The 21185-nt window shown below is 39.1% G+C and overlaps 1 protein-coding gene across 6 annotated transcripts in view; it reads left to right on the forward strand.

Annotated features, from left to right (window-relative positions):
- CDKAL1 (CDKAL1 threonylcarbamoyladenosine tRNA methylthiotransferase) overlaps positions 1-21185 on the forward strand; it is a 441944-nt gene that overhangs the window by 309307 nt on the left and 111452 nt on the right. For all 6 annotated transcript variants that reach the window (XM_075745163.1, XM_075745164.1, XM_075745166.1 and 3 more), the window contains one exon: positions 17326-17506. In XM_075745163.1, the coding sequence (XP_075601278.1) occupies positions 17326-17506 (181 nt within the window). The remainder of the gene's footprint in view (positions 1-17325; positions 17507-21185) is intronic.

A 21185-nucleotide genomic window follows, 5' to 3' on the forward strand; every position in this document is an offset into this window, starting at 1 on the left:
GTGGCCCCCACGGCTTGCGTCTTGTCCTCTGTTGCATCGAGCACAGCCCCTTGTCAGGGCTCCTCGGGGCCATCTCGGGGAGGTTCTTGCCAGCTGCTCTTGCGCCTCCAAGGCGCTACTTGTGCCCTGACTCCCTGGGGCTCTCTTTCCCCGGGCAAGTTTGCAGCAGGAGCAAGCTCTGCTCTTCCCTTGGCTCCGTTTCCCCAGGGCTTCTTGCTTGTGCAGAACAGCCGGTGCTTGGAAGGGCTCTGGGCTTGCTGCACCACCAGGAGCTACCACTTTTCAGCTCTGCCTGCATGCAAAACAAGCGTGGGGCAGGCACGAGAGCGCTTTTTCCTGCATCGCTGGCCAAGAAGCACAGTGCAGCAAGTTTGACAGGGCAAAAAGGATGCTTCTCATCAATAGGCGTCATACTTTGGAAGATAGCCCATGGCCGCACACACCTCATCTGCGTCATCATCAGCATTGTTGTCATCATCGTCTTCCTATTCTTCCTCCACTTTTGTATGTGGTTGGTCATGATCCTCGTGCTTCAAGTTCTCACTCTTGAGGAAACAGGGCCTGCTTGGCCTGTACTCCTGCTGCTACTTTCTGCAGCTCTGCGACTTGCCTTTGCCAGGCTGCAAGGGCTGTTTTTTCAAGCTGAACTGAAGAAGGCATCAGCCTGCTGCTGGCTACATGTGGCGCGTTGTGTTAATGCCTGTGAGCCTCGGCTCTGGACGGGATTCAGGCAAATCCCGTACAGTCACCTAAAATAAGAGAAAATAAAATCCTCTTCCCACTTGTAACCTTTCTGATTTGTGTCCTTGAAAATGGTTTTGGAGCGGAAACCCCCCTGGCAAATGAGAGTCTCGGTCTTTTTCAACTCCTGGTGAGCGCCGGCAATTGACTAGACTAGACTAGGCTAGACTAGATAGTTATGCTAGGTTATGCATCGAGTTGAGCCTGACAAGCTCTGCCCTAGGTCTGAGGGGTCCACCCAGGAGAGCAACTCTCACACTGCATGTCCCAGGCCCATCCAGGAGCAGGAGAGAGGGTCAGAGACGGGCACACCTACCACATGGCTGAGGCAGGGCCTGAAGGCCCGAAGCTGAGCCGAGACACCCCGTCCCCTGGGCCCTTGGCAGGAGACGGTCAGGGTGGGGGTCCCAGGGAAGGCCAGTCCCAGCCATTGAGGCCTATGAGCACCCCCTGGCAGAAGCAGAGCCGCACTGCTCATCTGCTCTCCTTTAGATGTTGACAGTTGGCCACTGTGGAGACAGAGCATTGGGCCTGATGGACCTTGGCTCTGATGGAGTACTCTTGTTCTCTGGCTCTTTTGGTGCAGCATGTTTTCCCAAGGGAAACAGCTCTTGCGTTTCTCAAAAGGGGTCCAAGGAGAAACAAACCCAACAAATCCACAGGGAAATGAAGAGGTCTAGGTCACCTCACAAAGACTGGCAGCCATTTAGTTGTGGAGCACTTCCTGCCTCTGACCAAGGGCTTGATCTTTGAGCCTCGCTACTGTCAGAGGCTCTAGTGGGGGTTTGCCATCCGGTGGAAACCCAGCTACACTGGGTGACCATGGAAGACCCTCAGGAACTGCAGTTCAGGCATGCTTTTTGCAGCTTTATTCAGGCGGTCACATGATCTCGAGACGATGCCCAGCTCTCACCCCCCCCATCAGAAGGTACCTGCCTCCTTCCCAGAAAGTGACAGAGCCAATGGCTAGGATGGGACATGATTACCCATTGCATCCCTTCTGCTAGGGCAGGGCTGGGAAGATATGAAAAGCTCGACATGAGCCGGCAATGTGCGTTTGCAGCCCAGAAAGCCAATCCTATCCTGGGCTGCATCAAAAACAGCGTGACCAGCAGGTTGAGGGAGGTGATTCTGCTCCTCTGCTACAAGATGGAAATGGAGATGTTGGAGTGAGTTCAGAGAAGGGCTACCAAGATGATCAGAGGTCTGGACCACCTCTCCTATGAGCACAGGCTGAGAGAGTTGCAGTTTTTCAGCCTGGAGAAGAGAAGGCTTTGAGGAGACCTTAGAGGAGCCTTCCAGTACCTGAATGGGGCCTGCAGGAAAGATGGAGACTGACTCTTTATCAGGGAGTGTAGTGACAGGACAAGGGATAATGGCCTTAAGATGATAAGTCACTGATAGGTCAAAGCAGGTAACTGCTTTGTGATAAACATCACATTTCCTTAATAATTATTTCTCCACCAGTATGGGTTTATTAACTTTAAAAGATTCGTTTTCCACCTATTTTGCTTCTTTAAGATGTGCTAACACATTTACGCTGTGTCTTCTCCACTGTGTAATGGAGGACATCTTACACATACAAGCCCAAAATATTTCATGTGTCCACATTCTCATCTTCTGTTTAAATAGCTGAGGTGGTTTGATTTATCTTTTCAAACTTCGAAGTTTTATTTGGAGTTCATGAATAGCTTTGGATTTTTTGTGGGGTAAAAAATACTAAGCAGATCTCTCTCGTCATATTGATGTGCACTATTCCTCTTAAATGTGTCTGAAATGTTCTGGATTGTCCCATTTAGGGAGTCTACCTTTAGGCAGCAAAGCTACTGCTCAGAGAACTGAGAGTTGGGGCTGCGTACAACCTGTCAAAGTCAGAGGCCTTCAAAAAAATGCACCTGAACTTATACTTGTTTAACAGTCCTTCATTTTATATACAATTTTTGAATGTGACAAAATATACTGTTGTCCTAATAACGACATTGTAAACCATTCAAACTGTAATCTTTAAGGCATCTGCAACTTAGTGACACAATGAAAGTAAAATAGTTCAGTGAACGGAACAGAGAGAAATGGGTAGGAACAACCCTGAGGCAACAGCGTCCATTGAATTTGTATTGTTTTAATTTTGCCATTGACAAACTAACAGTCTACACTTAAAATATCATCTTTTCCCTTCTTGATTTTCCTTATGATCTGTATGTGTGTATTTCTGTGTGTATGTTTGCATCTCAATGTTGTTCTTCAAAACTTTTCAAGGAATTTGTGTGTTAGTTACTTCCAAAAGTACTGAATTGATTTTGCTTTTTACAAAGAAATGTTTGTATACTACTGACAATTGTAGAGAAAGGAAACTGATTCCAAAGTATTAAGAGCAAAAAGTGTGTGAAAACCTTGTTAGTTGAGGCTATGTTTCTGAAAGGTGAACTAGGAGATTTTAGAGGTGTTTTCCTTGTCATTTTGCTTTTTCTGCTCAGTGTCCTCAACTGCATAGCAGAGTAAGCCTGTTCCTCCATTTGGAAGTGAAGCCACAATATTTTGCTCTAGATTACATTTTATTAAATGATACATACATTTATATTTTATTGTTACAGGCCAGTCCTGTGTATTTAAGCAAGTCTTTTATATTTGGAACTCACCTGCTGTTTGGATATACCTGAGAACAAAAAAGATACTTCTCACAGTCATTCCGCTACCTTCCAGTTAGCTGAGTGAACTGTCTTTGCACGTAAAGATTGGTATTGTTTCTGCTGTGATTTCTTTAAATTCAGATTGCTATAAGAAGATATCGTGAATGAGATGAGCCAGAGTGATCTACAGACAGTATTTGTTGTGTGCTATTGCTCCAGCGATGTCCATTAACTTATCAGTCATGCCCAGCTCTTTCTGTGTATTGTTCCAATTATTTTTTTACATGAATGATTAATTCTTTATGCACACTTACTTTGGAAAATTTGCTTCATAATTTCTTTAAACTAATTGTTGCAAAGTAAATTCTCTGTTTCCCAGTGATCCAAGTTATATTGCATTGCATTGATTGGGAAGACAATTTACATTATCTTACACTTTCATTAGTAAAGCGTACTGGATTTCTTTGAAGTTAGGCTTGTGGATTTTGACTTAATGAGGAAGGAGCGTTGCTTGTGAGTCTGCAATGTTACCTCTGAAAATTTCATTCTGAAGCTATGTAGAGTTGTGTTTTGAGCACATCACAATGCTTGTGTCACACTTTATTCTGAAGTTTTAAGATCATATTGCCGCTTTTGCCAGTATCGTGTGGAATAAAATTGAAAATCTTTGAAGTTACATGATAGGAGCTCCGAGTCTTAATGGGGTGGGGAGAGCGTTTACGTGGGATTTTGACCAAAATACTCCACTTACTCTTAGAACTGAGAAATTTATTATTATTATTAAAATTTGCTTTTTATGCCGCTGACAGAAGTTGTAGTTCCCTATACAACCTTCTTACATATGGTCATGTACAAATATTGCTCCTTAAGGAAAAAAGAATGTTAGAACAGTGATATTAAAAGCTTTTGACCACTTGATCTTTCTTTTATAAAGCCATAAGTCTCAAGCCTATCTGGAAAATCATCCAGTCCCTTACATCCTCAATGCAGCTGTTAGTCCTGAAAGCCATCTGGGGCACAGGTATTAAGTCTGCTGATCTGAACATTTCTGAATAAGGATGCAGAATTATAGCTATCATAATATCACTATCCAAAAAGCTGTTCTGTTTTGATATTTTTCTGTTGTGTTCTTAATGTCAAAATCCATCCTCTTAAGTATCAAATTACCTTCCCACGCTATTAGTCTTTGCTTCCCTATTCAGACGTTTAAAGCCTTTTGTTTTCAGAGGTAGTGATGTCCTGCATTTGTAAGGGGAAAGCACCTCTGAAAATGAGACACTTTGCATTTCATGAGGCATACTCTGAAAAAGTCTAATTTCAGAATGTATAGCAATGCATAGTAACAACTGTCTGGTGTAAAACTGCAGGGCTTTTTAGTTACAGGGAGACTCCATGAATTGTGTTTAAATGTCTCTGGCTAGCATTCAGGAAAACTGTTTACAGCTGCTAAAACCTTGCCCCTGTCAACATGCCTGCCTCTCTGTCTCTCAAACTGTGGTTTGATATCTAATTGTAACAACACCTTTTGTATGTACGGTGTCGATAAGGATGCAACATATAAACTGGAGTGCTTTGGATGATCAGCTGGTGTGGTATGAGTTGTATTTCATTAGGTACTTTGAAAATGGAGTGCAGATGATGTTAAATTTAGTCCACATCATGCTTGTGTTGTTAACTGCTGTTCCCTTCACAGCCTCAGGCATTCCCGTGTAGATGTTTGCAACTGGAAAACTTTTCATGTGATGATTTCTCACAAAGGAACAAACACCAAAAAAAAAAATCCAGCCATGTTGTTTGTGTAGCTTGTGATGTGAGAGAATTATATTTCTTTTAAATCTGTCAGCTGTTTTGGGGTAACTCTTTTGAGCCAAGCAGGTTTTCCACAAAATCTGCTTTGCTTTAATGTCTGTCTTGCCAGGAGGCATTCTCCTCTCTTTCTCTCTGCTGCAGGAGTTCTTAATATAAATGATCTTGAACCAAAACCTTGGAATAAAACATCTGGTCCAATGGCAATTTTAGTTCTTTATTTTCTTCCTTGATCCATTCTTGGTTTTGCTTCAGATAGAGATCTTAAATTCTCTGTTAGTCTTCCAACTTGTCATACTACTATTCCTTTGACAACTTCTGTTCCCCCACTACCCCACATTGCTGACTTTGACCTGTCTTTGAAATGTGCTTTGCCTTCTTTTTGTTCCCAATTCCAGCTTATCTGTTTCGTAAAACTTCACCTTCCCAGTGTTTTTCTGCACAAAAGTTATTCACTTCCATCAGATTCATACCTTTAGGGGAAATATCACCCAACTGTTTAATATCCTACTGAAGTCAGCTGCACAGTCTTTGACTTTTTCAGATGGCATCTCTGCTCAGCTTTATTTTTGAGATGACGTATTCATCGACATGTCTTTTCTAATGATAGTAATGTTTTTCTGAATTTCTATTCAGTAATAGGTCAGAAAGAGACAGAGGCTGATATTGATTTGAAGGAGATGTAGATATGCTGGTAATCCCAGGCTTCTCATATGAAGTAGGTAGACTGGGACTCAGCGTAGTGTGTGTATCTCTGTGAAGGAGAAAATTTTTCTCCATCTTTTATTTGGCAGTTTCTGTTTTCCCATAGCAGGGGAAAGCAGTAGTATGAGTCCTCTTTTCCTGAATTTTAACACTGATGATATTGTCAAGGGATTTTTACCAGTCCCTGGTGCAGACTCTGCTCTCACAGTAAATTTCAGAACATGGCTCTCTTAAAGGTAATGTATTTTAATGATTTTGGGGGTGTAACATTTCTCTAATGTAGGGGTGTGGAATGTTTACCAAGGCTGTAGTTGCATTTTCTTACAAGTAAACAACTGTCATTGGCATTTCTTTCTCATCCCTTACCCTGTGTAAGGTCTGTTACCTTTTGCTACTTGCTTACTAGAAAACAAATGAACCCAAACCTGAAAGAAAAATGAAGAAAAGCAGATCATTTATCTAAATTCTAGAAATACTTTAAGAAATTTTTATCTCGTTATGCCTGTATTGTTAAATGCTGTCAACACCCCTCTCAAAAAGGATACATTACAATAGGAAATGTTACTGTGAAGACTAACAGATTATCAGAGCTATGACAGATCTGTCACACAAAGAAAATTAAGGACGCTTAAGTCTGGAAAAGTGCTAATTGAGAGGGACTAGAACAGAGGTCAATGAAAGCATGAAGAGTTCTGAGAAGGTGAACGGAGTTGTTACTGATCTCTCCCAGTCTAACAATTAGGGGACATCAAATAGAATTAGCAAGTGGCGGGCTCAAAGAGAGAGATTTTTGATTTACTTTTTTTCCTCAAGTGGTTATGATATAGAGGGGTTTAGATTCAAGGGAAAGTGGACAAATTAATGGAGAAGACCATCACAGGCTACAGGTTACAAAAAGACCTCTCCGACAAAATCCAGTTGTTGGAATGAGGAAGGGATTCTGGGGGACTCTACATCTTAAATGCTTCCCTGGGCTTCTGCTGCTGCCAATTGCTAGCAGGAGACTACTGGGCTTAGGTGGACCTTTGGTGTGATCTGTCTTGTCTTCAAAGTCCCTGAAACATTACAGGATTGTAGATGATAGAGGGGGAAGAACACAAGTTCAGAAAGATTTTTTTTTTTTAGTTAGCATTTGTTAATGGAGCACTGGTTGCAATTTTTCATTTGGTTTCATGATGCCAAAAAGGCATGTTAATCATTTTGTTTTATATGCCTGATTTCTGTGTCAGAGTGAAGAGCTAAATGACTGTCACTGAAACAGACATGGATGGGTCCTCAGAGCCCAAGACATTTAATATTGGTGATAAGCATTGTGTCAGACTGAGAAAAAGTATATAATATTCTCAGCTACTCATGGCTGGGATCCTATTATTTCTGACCATGCCTGACAGCTCTAATGTTAAACAGTGAAGGGTCATAGAAAATTAGTGTAATTTCAATGGCTGCTTTAGTGCAGCAAACATTAAGTCAGTTCCCAAGAACAGTTCCCTGGTGCCACCCTTAATAAATTCAAACTTTATTTTTAGTGATGACCTTTAGTAATGTGAGCCTTGATCCATTGAGATGCTGTTCACTTTTGATGCATCTCCAAATCCCTTTTTTATGCATTTTAAATCAACACACGCTTATTCTGAATTTATGCGTGTGGATAGACGGAGAGATGTAATTTAAACACATCTGTTCAAATATGCATTTCAGATCAACTTGGTGCCGGTTCTCATAATACGGCTGAGTTTTTGACGGGTATTATATCCCTAAAGTACACAGCAGATGGTATTTATTAGAGATTGAATGGAAATGAAGTTTAAGGATGTTGAGCTTTTTGTCTTAAGTCACTCATTTTTTAATCATAAAACAATAATGATCTGAAGTTATAAATCTGTAATGAAGTTCTGTAAAATGTTTCATTTTTATGGGAGGAATAGAACACCTTGTAGTTCAATAAAGTTAGTCCAAACCTTAACTGTTTGACTTTTTTAAGAAAATTGATAATGGGAAGTATTAATAAAGTTTCTAATGAAACATTTGAGCTGCATCTAGTAGGAGCTCTAGCAACCTTCACCATAATTGTTTAAAGAGAGTAAAACTGTGTGTACTCTGTCATCGTCAGGCAGTGAGCCATGCTAATTATGAAATATACTTTTAATCTAGGTCACTATTCCCCAACAACAAGGACAGACCCAGTCCCTACTTGCATGAAGTCCTCCATACCTATAGACCTTCTCAAGTTCAGTTCTGGAAATCAGGTCTCCTAGCTGACTGCAGGTGGTGTTCAGCTCGGTTTCTGAAAGAGCTCTTTTGGGGGCAGGAGGTGGGCTTGGAAGAGAACAGTCATAAAAAATACCTATTCTCACTCTCAGTTAAACTCTGAGAGCTGTTAGATTAGCCTTTGTAAGGTGACTTGCATCAAAACCGCTAATGACTCCAAAGTTCAAACCCAACCTCTTAAGCTGCACTTGCAAATCAGTTGGAAGTTGCTGCAGATCACAAAGCTCAGGTGTAATGTATTCCCTGTGGGAATCACCACCATGAGCAGCCTTCAGTGCTCTCTGTAAGGAGTGAGATGCAAAAAGCAGAGTGCACGCAGCGACTCTGTAGCTGTCAGGCTAGGCTTAATATGTAGTTTCCGCTACCCTTGAAATCTGACGTGTTTCATTATGAATCACCTCCAAATTAAATGGTAGGATTTATGGTCTTGCCAATTATTCTCCCATGTGTGTATGTGCATATATCCTTCTTCAGGGAAATCTGCAAGGATACTCTGAAAAAATACTCTAGGGGTTTCTCTGTGGTTATATCTGGGTTTTGTTTGTCTGTTTTGTTATTTTTTTTAAAAATCTCCAACATATAAACAATATGGCATTATAATTTCTTTGTCTGGTTGATGTGTCTTAGGCATCAGTTTCAGAGAGATAGGATCCAAGCTGTGAAAACAGTTTTTAAAAAAATAAGTCTTAAAATTATGCATTTTACGCACATAAACAAAATATGACTTACTTAGATGTCTGCTGGTATTCAGTGTTTCAGTAGTTGAGTGAAAGTAAATAAGTGAGTTGACTTATAAATGAAATCATAGACTTTTACAAACAGTAAGAACATAAAGTTATGTCCACTTTGATGAAGGCAAACTGCAAGGTGAAGGAGAACTGATTTGTGAGACAACCTGGAGTTGTGTTAGGCAGTAATTGAGAACATTTTAAAACATTTGAAATAATATAATTGCTTTGCAGTGGGAACACGTACATGAATAAAAGATGTTAGCAGGTGTCCTGCCAGAGTGGAATCTCATGCTATTGTATTTAATAGGAAAAAATACACCATAAACAGGTCTAAATTTGCTAAAAGCAATCAAAACTGAAGGCCTGAATAACTAATATGCAACACAGTTTAGAAATAATGAAATTTAAGCATGATAGTTTATTAAATAACCTTTTTTCTTCCACTGAATATAAGCAACTTTCTTTTTTAGAGTGAGGCCCCAGCTTTCACCCATTTCTCTCAATATGTGATTGTATCTGACACTATTGGATGTAGTATGCATTTAGGTTTTTTCCAATACAGTTTATTACATATTTAATAGAAATTCAATCAAAATGCAGTGAATTCATCTTTTCAATTGGCTTGATCTGGTGGACAGTTTGATAGAAGCAAACATAAGGTCCCTCAGACTTAAACAAAGCTTGAAGTCAAAAATATTGGTACTCACTGTAGAAGAGTGGAAATGGATACTACTTTTACATTATTTATATTTATTTTATTGAGGTCTGACTTCCTGGCCATGTTCACTCCAATATCTTGCGATCTCTGTTCTTTTAGATTGTATTGCAGTCTGTGAAATGTCTGTCCTGTCTTATTATTTATACTTTTACTGCTAAATTTCATTGTACTATTTTAAAATGTCTTTCTTGATAAGTTGTGATTGGAGCTTCCCTACTTATCCTACATTCTGTTGCAAAATCTCCCACTATTTGTCCTGATAATTTTGATGATGTCATTATGCGTCTAGAGCAACTGAACCCTGGAAAAGGAAATGGCAGCATTAAATAGAATTTCATATAATAATTAATAACATCAGTTCTGTGGTGAACTTGATAGCACTGCTTGTTTTCGTACATCAGTTTCTTAAGTATTAATGTTCATGATATATGTAGCTGCATTTGAATAAGCAGTCTTACCAAATGATAGTTTATATCCAGCTGCAAAGCTCAGTCTGCTATCATTTAAAAGGCTTCACACAGAAATGTTAATGAAATGTCTATTGTCATTGAACTGAGGTACTTTCCAGTTTCATTCTGTGTGTAAATCTGTTGAGCAATTGATATGAGGGTTTAAAAGAGCTCTTTTTTCTGCCACAGAGGTTTTGAACTTGTACATCCTGGACTGCTTTTAAACACATATGGAAAAGATTACTAAGAAAAACATTGTCAGTGGATATCCATTTATTAGAAGTCTGTACATCCATTGCATAATTTAGGGTGAATCATAAACTGAAAAAGATGGAAAACCCCCTGCTTCAGAAATTATTTTTACGTTTACTCCCCTAACTCCAGACACTTAAATTAGGAGTATATTGTGCTGTGTTCATAGTCCATGGAGAGAGAGAGAAGTGCAGGAGGATTTCAAACAGAAGTAGGCTGAATCCCTTTCTGGAAGTGTAGGGATCTTCCTGTGGCTTCATTCTCAGGTTAAACTCCATATAGTCAAGAGAGAGGCAGGGTGAGGTTTCCTGTTGTTACTAGCCTTTGAAAGAGGCAGTGCTTCCAGCTGAGCAGTCTGTTTCTCTTGTGCTAGCTCCAGCTCGTGTTTAAGTCAGGAATCCCACAAGACTAGGCCTTGTAGAGAAAAAAGGAAGGGGGGGGGGAAGGGCTTCTGGAGGACTGTGTGTGGTCACGGGGGAGACGCAAACAACTCCTTCAGCTCCAACACAAAATGGCACATCGAGATGGCTGGTAGGTTCTGTAAATACACTTGAAAGACCAACTTTCAGATACCTTCAAATTAGCTCATCCATTAACTTGATTTCATTTGCAGGTTCCCTGAATGGGCATATGCTGCAGAAAGGTTCTAAAATACAAAATAATGTATGAGGCTGAAATAACATTTCAGAGAAGACTGGTTTTATTTTCATAAGAATTACACTTTTTTTCCTAACATTTTTTTAATGTGAATTTCTAATTCAAGAACCAAGAAGTTGCTAGGCCATCACATTTTTTGTATTGACTTTAATTACTCTAGATTTTCCTCACAGTTCCTGTACCCTTCTGTAAGAACATACAGTGGTTTAAATTTATTTGCACAGCTATTTATTCTAATGCAGTATTTTGTTATACTGGGAGGGGTGGAGGTGGGGGATCTTGGTTAAGATTGAGTTGGTGGCTTTAAGTCATTGCTGGATTTAAATGTTAATTGCTGAAAGGGAAGTAGGAAGATTATGTGATCACGCAGAAGAATTTCAGATAGTCATATGAGTAGGTGAAGGTGCTGATGAATTGCATTTTAACTCCTTTACATAATTTCTTCCCCGAGCATGGATTTGGTTTGTAATGGTTATTGCTAAAGGAAATACTTTCTGTAACTGAAGCCACATGAAACGATCCATGTAACACCTGAATCCTAGCAAGTTTCACACTTGCTGCTGATTTCTTGGACATCTTCCTCTGTGAAAATAGAGGGAGGAGGGTTACTGTATTATTTTTGGCAGCTTGACACTTTTATCTCTTTTCTAAATCAAATGACCAGGGGTTCTTCATTGCACTCCCGACCTACCATCCATCAAGAGTTCTCTAACTTCCCTCTGTTGGTGAATCGGTCTGTGGTAACTGTCACTGTAATATCTGCTATACTTTCCTGTTACTGCTAGTCCAGTTTCTGTTTTCTCTAACATTGGTAACCAAGTCTTCTGGGCAGAAAAGAGCGGGGAAACTCCTCACTGTGAGGGCATGCCTGTGCTGCTTGCTGGTTAGTAATATGCAACAGAGATACCTGAGCAAAGGGAGCTTCAGGAGCTACATAGCTGTAGTAGCACAGAGCTCACCTCAGACTCATTTATTCTTCTGGACTTGTTTAAAGCTAACTCAGATGCCTCTAAGCTGTGAGGAGGCAATTCTCAGGGCAACAGTTACCCACAGCACGTTCACAGATTTTACATCCAGGCATCAGCCACTCCTTTGGGAGGTAGAACACTTTTTTTCTCTGACCCGAGAGGCTGACTTGGTTCCTCTTCAGGTGGGGGTAAGATGTTGCATTTCTTCTGTGTCCTTTCAAACGCATTTGTTCCTCCTTTCTGTGAGATTTTGGATATCTGTCCTCTTAGTATTTGCTCATGATCATTTCTGGGTGTACTGGTCCTTACAGCATCACTCTAAAATGGACACTAATGTAAGATGAAGGAGTTGCTGCTTTTTGGATGGTCAGAACTGCCCAAGGTGATGGTGATTGTATTGCTGGTCTGGTTCAGGATGGCACAGCATAAACCTGCTTGAGTAGATGGAAGGGATTTATTTATGTAGAAGGACATAAAGGAGAGAATGCTGAGGAATCCTAAGTATTAGCGCTGTATTATCTTACAAGTGGCATTAATTATTCCTTAAATTAATTTTTTTCTGAAATTCCACAATTTTATTGTAAAATGTTCCAATTGAGAGTCGACTTGCAACTGTTTTTTTTTCTTTGTTTCTACACTTGAGTGAATGGAGATAATAATATGTCTTCAGAGAAAAAAAAAAAAGGGAAGATTTATGATTGCCACTTAAAATGATTGCACACAGTCTTTCTAGGTGTTTGTCAGGAATATGAGGCTTTAAAATGGCTGGCAAAGTTTAAGTTATTTTATGCTCAGAAGTATTGAAACAGACTGAATACCTCCATTAGCTAGGCCATAAGGAGCATCCATCCTTTTGTATGTTTGAAGCAACTTTCAGCTTTTTTAAAATAAATTTCTCTTTCATAAGGACCACTGTGTATTCTTGGTTCACTGAACAATGTGTTGTGGAGCTTCTCTGCTGACCCTAGAAAACATTTGCTGCAACTGAATTTTTAGGCTTACTGTAAATGCATTTGTCTAATAAATGTTACCAAAATGCTTACTGGGGATGTTCAGCAGTTTTTTTCTTTGTTTACTTTAGAATAGATAAAATGCATTTCATTTCAAAAAAACAATTTAATATTGGCTGACGCACAAGAAATTGATTCTTGTACAACTTCACATCCTATTTCGTAGCTGGGAGAATTTTTTAAACATCGTCTGAATCTACACAATAAGGAATTTTATGCTGCTTTCTTTCAGACTGTCAGAGCAAAGGTCGCTTTAATTTTCAAGTATATATGTGTTTTCTATTTTTCTGCAATTGTATCTTTTTTTTCTCTTTTTTCATTAAGAAATGATGTTTCGCATGTGGAACCAATTCTACTTATTTTTGTTTGTCAGTGCTTTGAGAAGGGCCGAGCTTGATTTTTGTCAGTTACTGGATTTTATTCTGAGTGAAATCTCATGCTTTTCTCCCCTTTCAAAACTACTTTTTAAACAATGTAATCAACAGGGGTATAAAAATGCACTATGCAATGTCATATTTTAGGCAGGTATATTGGATTGAACTGTAATCAATTGCTGTTCCTGAATTTACTGTGGTCCTTACTCTCTTTTCATGCCCTCACTTTTCTTTGTGTGTAATAATTCCATCCAGGAAGAAATCTAATTACTAAGATAATTAACACCTTATCACCAAATGGAGTTCAGACATTTGTAGAGTTTATGAATTTTTAAAATATGTAATTTCCTTTTAACTGAATGACAACTGGTGTTATGGAGAAAAAGAGCATATTTTATTGTATCTAGCTTGATTGGACTTTATAATTCATGTTGCTATAGAAACAACCAAACCTTTATAAAGGATGATATTACTACTTCCATTGGTAATAAATGCTTTGACTGTTGCCCATAGTGTCATTAAAATGGTTAAAATAACTTCATTATAATGGTTTTGTCAAACTTAGTGAGTGTTCTGTTAATGTTCTGAGAAATGGCAGCTGATGTTATGTGATACTGATTTATAAAGTAATTTACTTTTTCCTCCATAAGCTTACTATTACTACACAAGATATTTGCAATGTGAACAAAATCATGTTGCAGAATACAGTGCTCCTCTGTTCATTCAGTCCTTAAAGCTAACGAATCTTATTGTTACTTGATACCAAGCAGAACTTCATATCTTGCAGTTTGTCAGTATTAAGAAACGAATGGTAATTGAGGCTGTTTAGCTAACAGCTCTGGGGATTTTTTTGCTGTTCTGTGCAATTGTGTTTCCCACTTACGGTTATTGGACCAACTCCTTGAAAATGTTCAGTTTTACACTGGTTTTGATTTGGCATTCAAATGCCATGTTTTAACTTCATCTCAAATGATGGAGTCTGAATTCATTGACTCAAAAATTAATTGAAAGAGTTTGATTTTTTTTGTGGGGCTTTTCATAAGGAAAAGGTGAAGGAAGATTCTAATAATATAATGTCTAATAAAATTCCTGTGTAGCTAAATATATATGCAGACACATGCAAAAAGGAGACCAAGACATTTGCTTTAAATAAATAAATAAATAGATAATGGATTGCTTTTAAATTAAAAAAAAAGTCACAAAAGAAATTTACTGCCATATACTGTTTGTATGAGGGCCGCCGTGGTGAATATAAGCTATGCATGCTCTAATACTGTGCCTAATCAAATTACTAAGAACAATATTTTCTGCTTCCCCTTTCTCGAGTTTTTGGCCAACAGATTCTTCTGTTCCAGTAGAGCTCATTGTTGCAGGAAATTTTTCTTTCTGCTATTCAGACTCAAGTTTCTTCACCCACTGTAACCACAGCATTATTTTTTCTGTGGTGATGTACTGTCTAATAAGAAATGATAGTTCTCTTTGGCCATTCATGTCATTTGGATTACATGTGTTGAATTTACAGTTCTGCTGTCTCTTGGCCTGATGAAGGGAAGAGAAGCCTTCCAGCTATTTCTTAGGTTGGAGGCAGTCTCGGAGATCCCTTCTTAAGCTCAGGTGTGAGCTTTGCTTGTGGCAGTGGTCTTCATGCCATTCACCCCTAAGAGAATCCATCTCAGCTGTTCCCTTGCCTGTAGCCTGCCTAAGAACTGTAGAATTATTTGAGTTGGCAAGGACCTCTGGAAGTCATCTCTTCTATTCCCCCCACTTGAAACAGGGCCAACTTTAAGTCAGATACCACCAATATCTTTGTAGGGTTCTTTTCCTCATAAATCGTATTTTCTCCAGTTCATCATTGTTACTGATAGTGTAGAAATCAACTCTGTGCTGTAGGAAAAGGTCTCATCTGTGTCAGTAGGGAGCACTGAGCACTTCAGAACACTATACATGTCTGCCTCTCTGCAGAAGAGGTTTATCCTTATTCCCACTTTACACAAGCAGGCTCAATACAAAACAGTGTTGTGGTTTTCCAGTTTCTCACAGGGCAGTGGTCATCCAGTGGGCTACTGTCAGATTTGGAAAACTGAGCTGAGATCTCCTGAGTCCCATAGAGTGCTCTGTAAATACCATGCAGTAATGTCTTGGTTGTAGGACTCATTTTTCTGGGCCATGTCACAGAATGACAGAAGGATTGAGGTTGGCAGGGACCTCTGGAGGTCATTTTGTCCAACTCCCCTTGCTTGAGCAGGGCAACCTAGAGCCGGTTGCCCAGGACCATGTCCAGATGGCTTTTGAATGTCTCCAAGGAGGGACACTTCACAACCTTTCAGGGCAACATGTGCCAGTGCTCAGTCACCCTCACAGTAAAAAAGTGTTTCCTGATGAGGAGTACACCACCTGAGCCCTCATGCCCTTAACTACTGCCCCTGAGAGCTCTGTAGTCACTTTTAATACTGTCCAGATTTCCACTCACAGTATCATTTGTGCCCACGTGAAATAACAGCAGGGGGTAGTAGTCAGAGGGCCAGATGAGCCCTACAGCATCCCGGACCCTGGCCTCTGGCAGGCAGAAAACCTCTCCAAATGATTGGTCAGGTCCACAGATGTGTGTCTGTGTGCCCCACAGCAGGGACGATGGCTTGCTGCTTCTTCCTGGTAGTGTCGCGTGGGTTAGCGTTTAGGTGGACCGAATATTTTGCTTGCTGGCACATCTAGCTCCTCTTAAACTTTGAGGGTGTTGAACCTATTTTGCAGTTGTAAGCTCTTAGGTGGGGCAAGATCCTTTCTCTTGGTTTCAGAACTGACCAGCTTCCATCCTTCATCTTCTCCAGAGGTTTCGCTTCCCTTGGTAGTGGGGATAGACGCTACCTGCTTCTGTATTGCAGATGGGGGCTGAGGCTCTTCAAGCTTTTGAGTTGCAGAGAAGATCCTGTCTATCTCCCTTTCATCTTTAATGCTGCGTAGCCTGCTCACTTCCTCCCATAACTCCTCCACTTCGAGGCACAGCTCCTCCAAGATAGCACAGCTCCTGCAGAACAGAGGGCCATCTCTCTTGGCATCAGAGAAAGGCCCCAGGGACTCCCGGCAGCCTGGGACTTGGAGGACTGCATACAGCATCTGAAGCTGAGTCTTGGTGCAAGCCTTGACCCTAGCAGAGATGGCTACTCCACCATCTACTGGGGAAAATGCTCAGTAACATATCACCACCGTGTCTGAGACTGTTACTGTGGCACAATTTCAGCTGAGGGCCCCTTACTCTCTTCAGCCCTTTCTGTGGGCCCTGCTGTGCTAACTGCTGCGTCTGTTGGCTGCTGCTGTTAGCTGCGCTCTCATAAGCTGCTCTGCGTAAGGGTTCTGCATATTCAGTCCAAGGGGAACACTTGGGAAACGTTGGCCTTGCTTAACAGTAAGAGCGCTCAGTGCCTGTGCATTTGTAAACTTCAGTATTTTGTTTTCCTGTTAAAGCAAGGCATAGGCTGATTGTATGGAGTACTGAATTAGAAATGAACTCGTGACTAAGAGATGTCTTGTTGGCTCCAAAGCCAATTTTGTTCAAAATTGCTAGGTTGTATGGCATGCCAGTCTGGATATCCAGTTCTGCTTTCATAGCAGCACTCTAATACATTAAATAGTTTACAAATTTTAGTGGCTAAGTCTCAGAAGTTATAAATTTTGTGGATTAAGCAGTCAGAATTCCAGAAATTTACAAGCTCTGCTGATCACCTATAATTTCGAATGAAGGAGCAGTTGGTCCAGATGTTTTCACTCTTCTGTCACAATCCTAATCCAATATTTGCTGCAATATCTTTCTTCTATTCTGTGTGCTCTCGACTGAGTACCAAATGCATTTTTCATTATCAAGCAATGCTATTTAAATCTCTTTATTTTTTTCCCAAAGATCATTTTAGGTCTCAATTTCTGTAGATAAAGTTGAAGGTTTATAAGTGTATGTACACTAGGTTTTAAGGGAGCAAGACTTTTACATGTCCTTAATTCAGTGTTCCTTTCCACTTTCTTTACAGAGTGCCTGGAATAACAATTGCTACAGACATCATCTGTGGTTTTCCTGGAGAGACAGATGAAGATTTTCAAGAAACAATGAAGCTTGTAGAACAGTACAGGTTTCCGAGCTTGTTTATTAATCAATTTTACCCACGCCCAGGAACCCCAGCTGCAAAAATGCATCAAGTTCCACCTGCAGTGGTAAGATCTATCTTCTTGTGCCAGTGTACGTGGTGTACTCAGATGTCTTTAAATACATAAAGCATATACATGAAAATGTAGATTTTCTGCAGAACTATGCTGCAATTCGGTCAAAGCTTTTTTTTCAGTCCACTAAGTGAAATGATTGTTGAATTGCCTTTAGAGGTTAGCTAGATCACTGAACACATTTTCATATATAAATTACTGTTCAGATTGTTAGGAAGGGTAAAATAGTGGTTATACTGAAGTCATGTCTTCTTTCTATGAAGTTTTGGCTGAATGAGTACCAAGAGTGGTAGCTGATTGATTACACATATTATTTTTTTTCCATTTTAAGACTTTTGTGACTCCAGCAATCTCAAGCTTGTTGAGAATAATTATGCAAAGTATTAATAATAGAGCAATTATAATCTTTGATTTATTGGTCAGATACCAAATTTGCAGGCAACTTCTTCTCAACAGTCTCCTTATACACTGCTTATAAACTCTGTTCCTTCAGCCTGCATGTTAAAAGCCATTGATGAAATTGGCATTTAATCTTTCAATTATCAGGTGTTTTCTTTCTTTCTGTTTTTGACTGAGAAGTGTAACCCTTTCCGACTACAAACATTCTCATCTCAAATTCCCATGAAGAAAATAGCCTGTTTTGATATAGAAGGTAGATGGCTGTTGACTGTATTTTGATTGATATTGTTGCTTACAAATAGCTATTTACAACAGCAATCACATCTAAAGGTATGGTTTGATTTATTTTTTAAAAATTGAATTTGTAATTTTTGTAATCTGAATCTCAAAACAAGAATGTATACAAGACTGATGCCGGTACAATAATTCAGCTCATTATTATTTCATTATTATGGGCATAAATAACATTTATATTTCTTTTCAGCGTAAGAAAGAAAGTCAGCCAAGAATATAAATCAGTTTAAATAAAAAACCTGTTTCTTTCCATTTATGTATCCTAGTACACTAACACAAAGTCAAAACTACGTATCAGTACTTGTATCCCTTCGCTTATATATCTGAAAGCTAAACAAAGTATTTCTGCTTACTTTCACTGTATTCCACGAATTCCATAGGATGTGTTAGCTGCTGAAGGCATGAGATTATAATTGGCTTCTTCAGTTTATTGTTTAGAGTAGTACAGCTTGAGCAGTGACTGCTCATTTATTGTAGGCTATCTCATAATGGGAAATAGCTGCTGTTGAAATACTCTACTTAGCATAACCAACTCACAGTGTTGAATTATTTTTATTAGTTTAGAATGCTTTTTACAAACTTTTGTAAATGAAAAAAATGCAGAAATGTAATTTTTGGAAGTTAGGAAGCTTAAAAATCAAAACATTGATTTATGTTTCTGTTTTGCGTTCTTTCATCCACAAGTTTTTAAGCACTCTATTTTCACAGGAGGTGCAAAGAGCTTAAGTTAATTTACCCTCTTCTGTTTAACTGGGTGCCATGGGAAGACAATATGTGAAGAGCTAAATTATTAAAAGAACATTAGCTGTTCTGTGGTTAGGAGTGTTACTTGAAAAATGGTAATGTCATTTTAACCCAGTTTTACATTCTTTCTTCTTATTTGTAGCACTAGTACTTATTGCTTTCAGTGAATTAGAACCTTCAAAGAAGATGGGGCCTCTAATCCAGGGCTGATGAAAATCTGTAATTAATAGATTTTGTTTCTCTCTGGTTTTTTCTTCCCTGTAGTCCTTCAAAAATCCTGTGTTATGAGATCCTTTGTTCTTTTATCTCTTTGTAGAAATGGAGAGTAACTAGTCAAACAGAGCAGGAAGAGCTTGTGCTAATCTCGTATGTTTTATATTCACACTACTTCTAGACAGAAGCTGATGGCCTTTCCTTCATTACCAAGAGCGGACAGGCATTTCATTTGTCATTTCTTGCCTTGCTTCTCTGTATGTATGCTTCTCTGCTAGGAGAAGGAAGTAGCACGTTACTATCCACATTATGCACTCTTACCCCTTCATCCTTTAATAAAATATTATTCGTGTGATCTTAGCATTAATGAATTTATTGTGTTGCATTTGCATAGGGAAAGAAATAGCACATAAAGTGACATCCAGCTGTTACGTGCAAGCATCTGAATGTACGTGTGGTACATCGCATTACCAGCCTGAGCTTGTGAGCTAGTGCTTTTACAGGATGCTTATAACGTTACCCTCTGCAGTGGATATGTTCGTGGGATCTCTTTCTATGAAAAGAATTTTGTCTGTATTATTTGATTACAGATGCTGAAACAGTGAGCAAGTTATCTGACGATTGTTATCTTCGTATTTTTCATAGAGGCTGGGTGTATTCGCTATGTTATTTGAGCTTTGCAATACTTCTGCAATGGACAGCTCTATCGCTATTTGCAAACTGCTCCACTTTAGTGAGCTCCACTTCTCCAACTCTGGTTCAGGATAGCTTCAGTGATTCTGCCCAAGTATCACAGCTGCAATAATAACGTATTTGCCTTGTCAGTTCCTTTTAAGTTAGCTCTTTTTATGAAGACCTTATAACTTTTAGAGACAATCTATGAAGTATTAAGCGTAGTAACATTTAATGCTTTCAAATTTTTAGTGCATAGTTTTGATAGAAGTTGTAAATATAATTGCCTTTTTGGAGAAAACCTTTAATTGGGGTTTATCTTAATAGAAAAAAAAAATCAGTATGTCAACATGGAATCTTTCCTTCACATAGATAATTTATCTTTGAAAGCCTTACAGGCACTGATATTTTTCTAAAAGAGCAGATGACACTAATCCAGATGGACAGATCTGCCACCATAAATTCAGAAAATACAGTTAAGGCTGCAGGCCTTTCTTGTTTCTCCTGGAGAAAAAATGTCCATGGAGAGTCAGACATCTGTTTAAATGGTCTCATCATTTCATAAGCATCAATTAAGTTATGCTTACCATAAATGCTGTCTCCAGTTTAAAGTTAGAGCACAGTTAAGCAAAACTAGGCACGATTATTTTATTAGCAATTGAAGTGATGCTGAGTCATGTACATGAAAGACGAGTCAAGATGTTGTTAAGAACTTAAATGCTACCCCAAAATTTTGTTTTTCTCGGCTTTTACCCCCATTTTATCCACATATTGCTAAATGCATTGTTTCAGAGATGAGTGTGAATGCTCATTGTCTCCAGTGGGCTGTGTGTTGAAAATTGTCACTCCGAAGTGTGTTAACTGAAATGCTATTTTGCAGATTATTATTTCTATTTTGGATCTGGATTTCTCCATTTCCCTATTGCATTCAATTGTAAAAGTGATAGTGCTAACAGTTGCATAACTCAAATTACAGATTCTACTCAGATAAATATTTTAGTAAGCAACGTAAGAGAACATGATTTAGACGCGTCTGGTAGGGATTTTATATTTAGCTGCATTGCAAAGGATCAGAATGCTTTAATTCTAAGTGTAAAAATTACTCTTTTGCTCTAAAATTAAGGATCTGTAACACCTTATGTTCTTGATAATTTTAATTTCTCTGTCCTTTATTTTTTCAAGGTAGCTGTTACTTGTCTGGGGACTTGTGAAATGATTTCTCTCTCTGTCCCTGAGATTTGATCCATCACAGTTTCCGAAACATGAGGGGACATCATCTCAGAATTAGCTTGATTTCTGTCACATGGATATAACGTGAGGAAATAGCCGTTTTGAAAATAGGTATCATAGT

This window comes from Balearica regulorum, chromosome 2, assembly GCF_011004875.1.
Source record: "Balearica regulorum gibbericeps isolate bBalReg1 chromosome 2, bBalReg1.pri, whole genome shotgun sequence".
Taxonomy (NCBI): Eukaryota; Metazoa; Chordata; class Aves; order Gruiformes; family Gruidae; genus Balearica; species Balearica regulorum.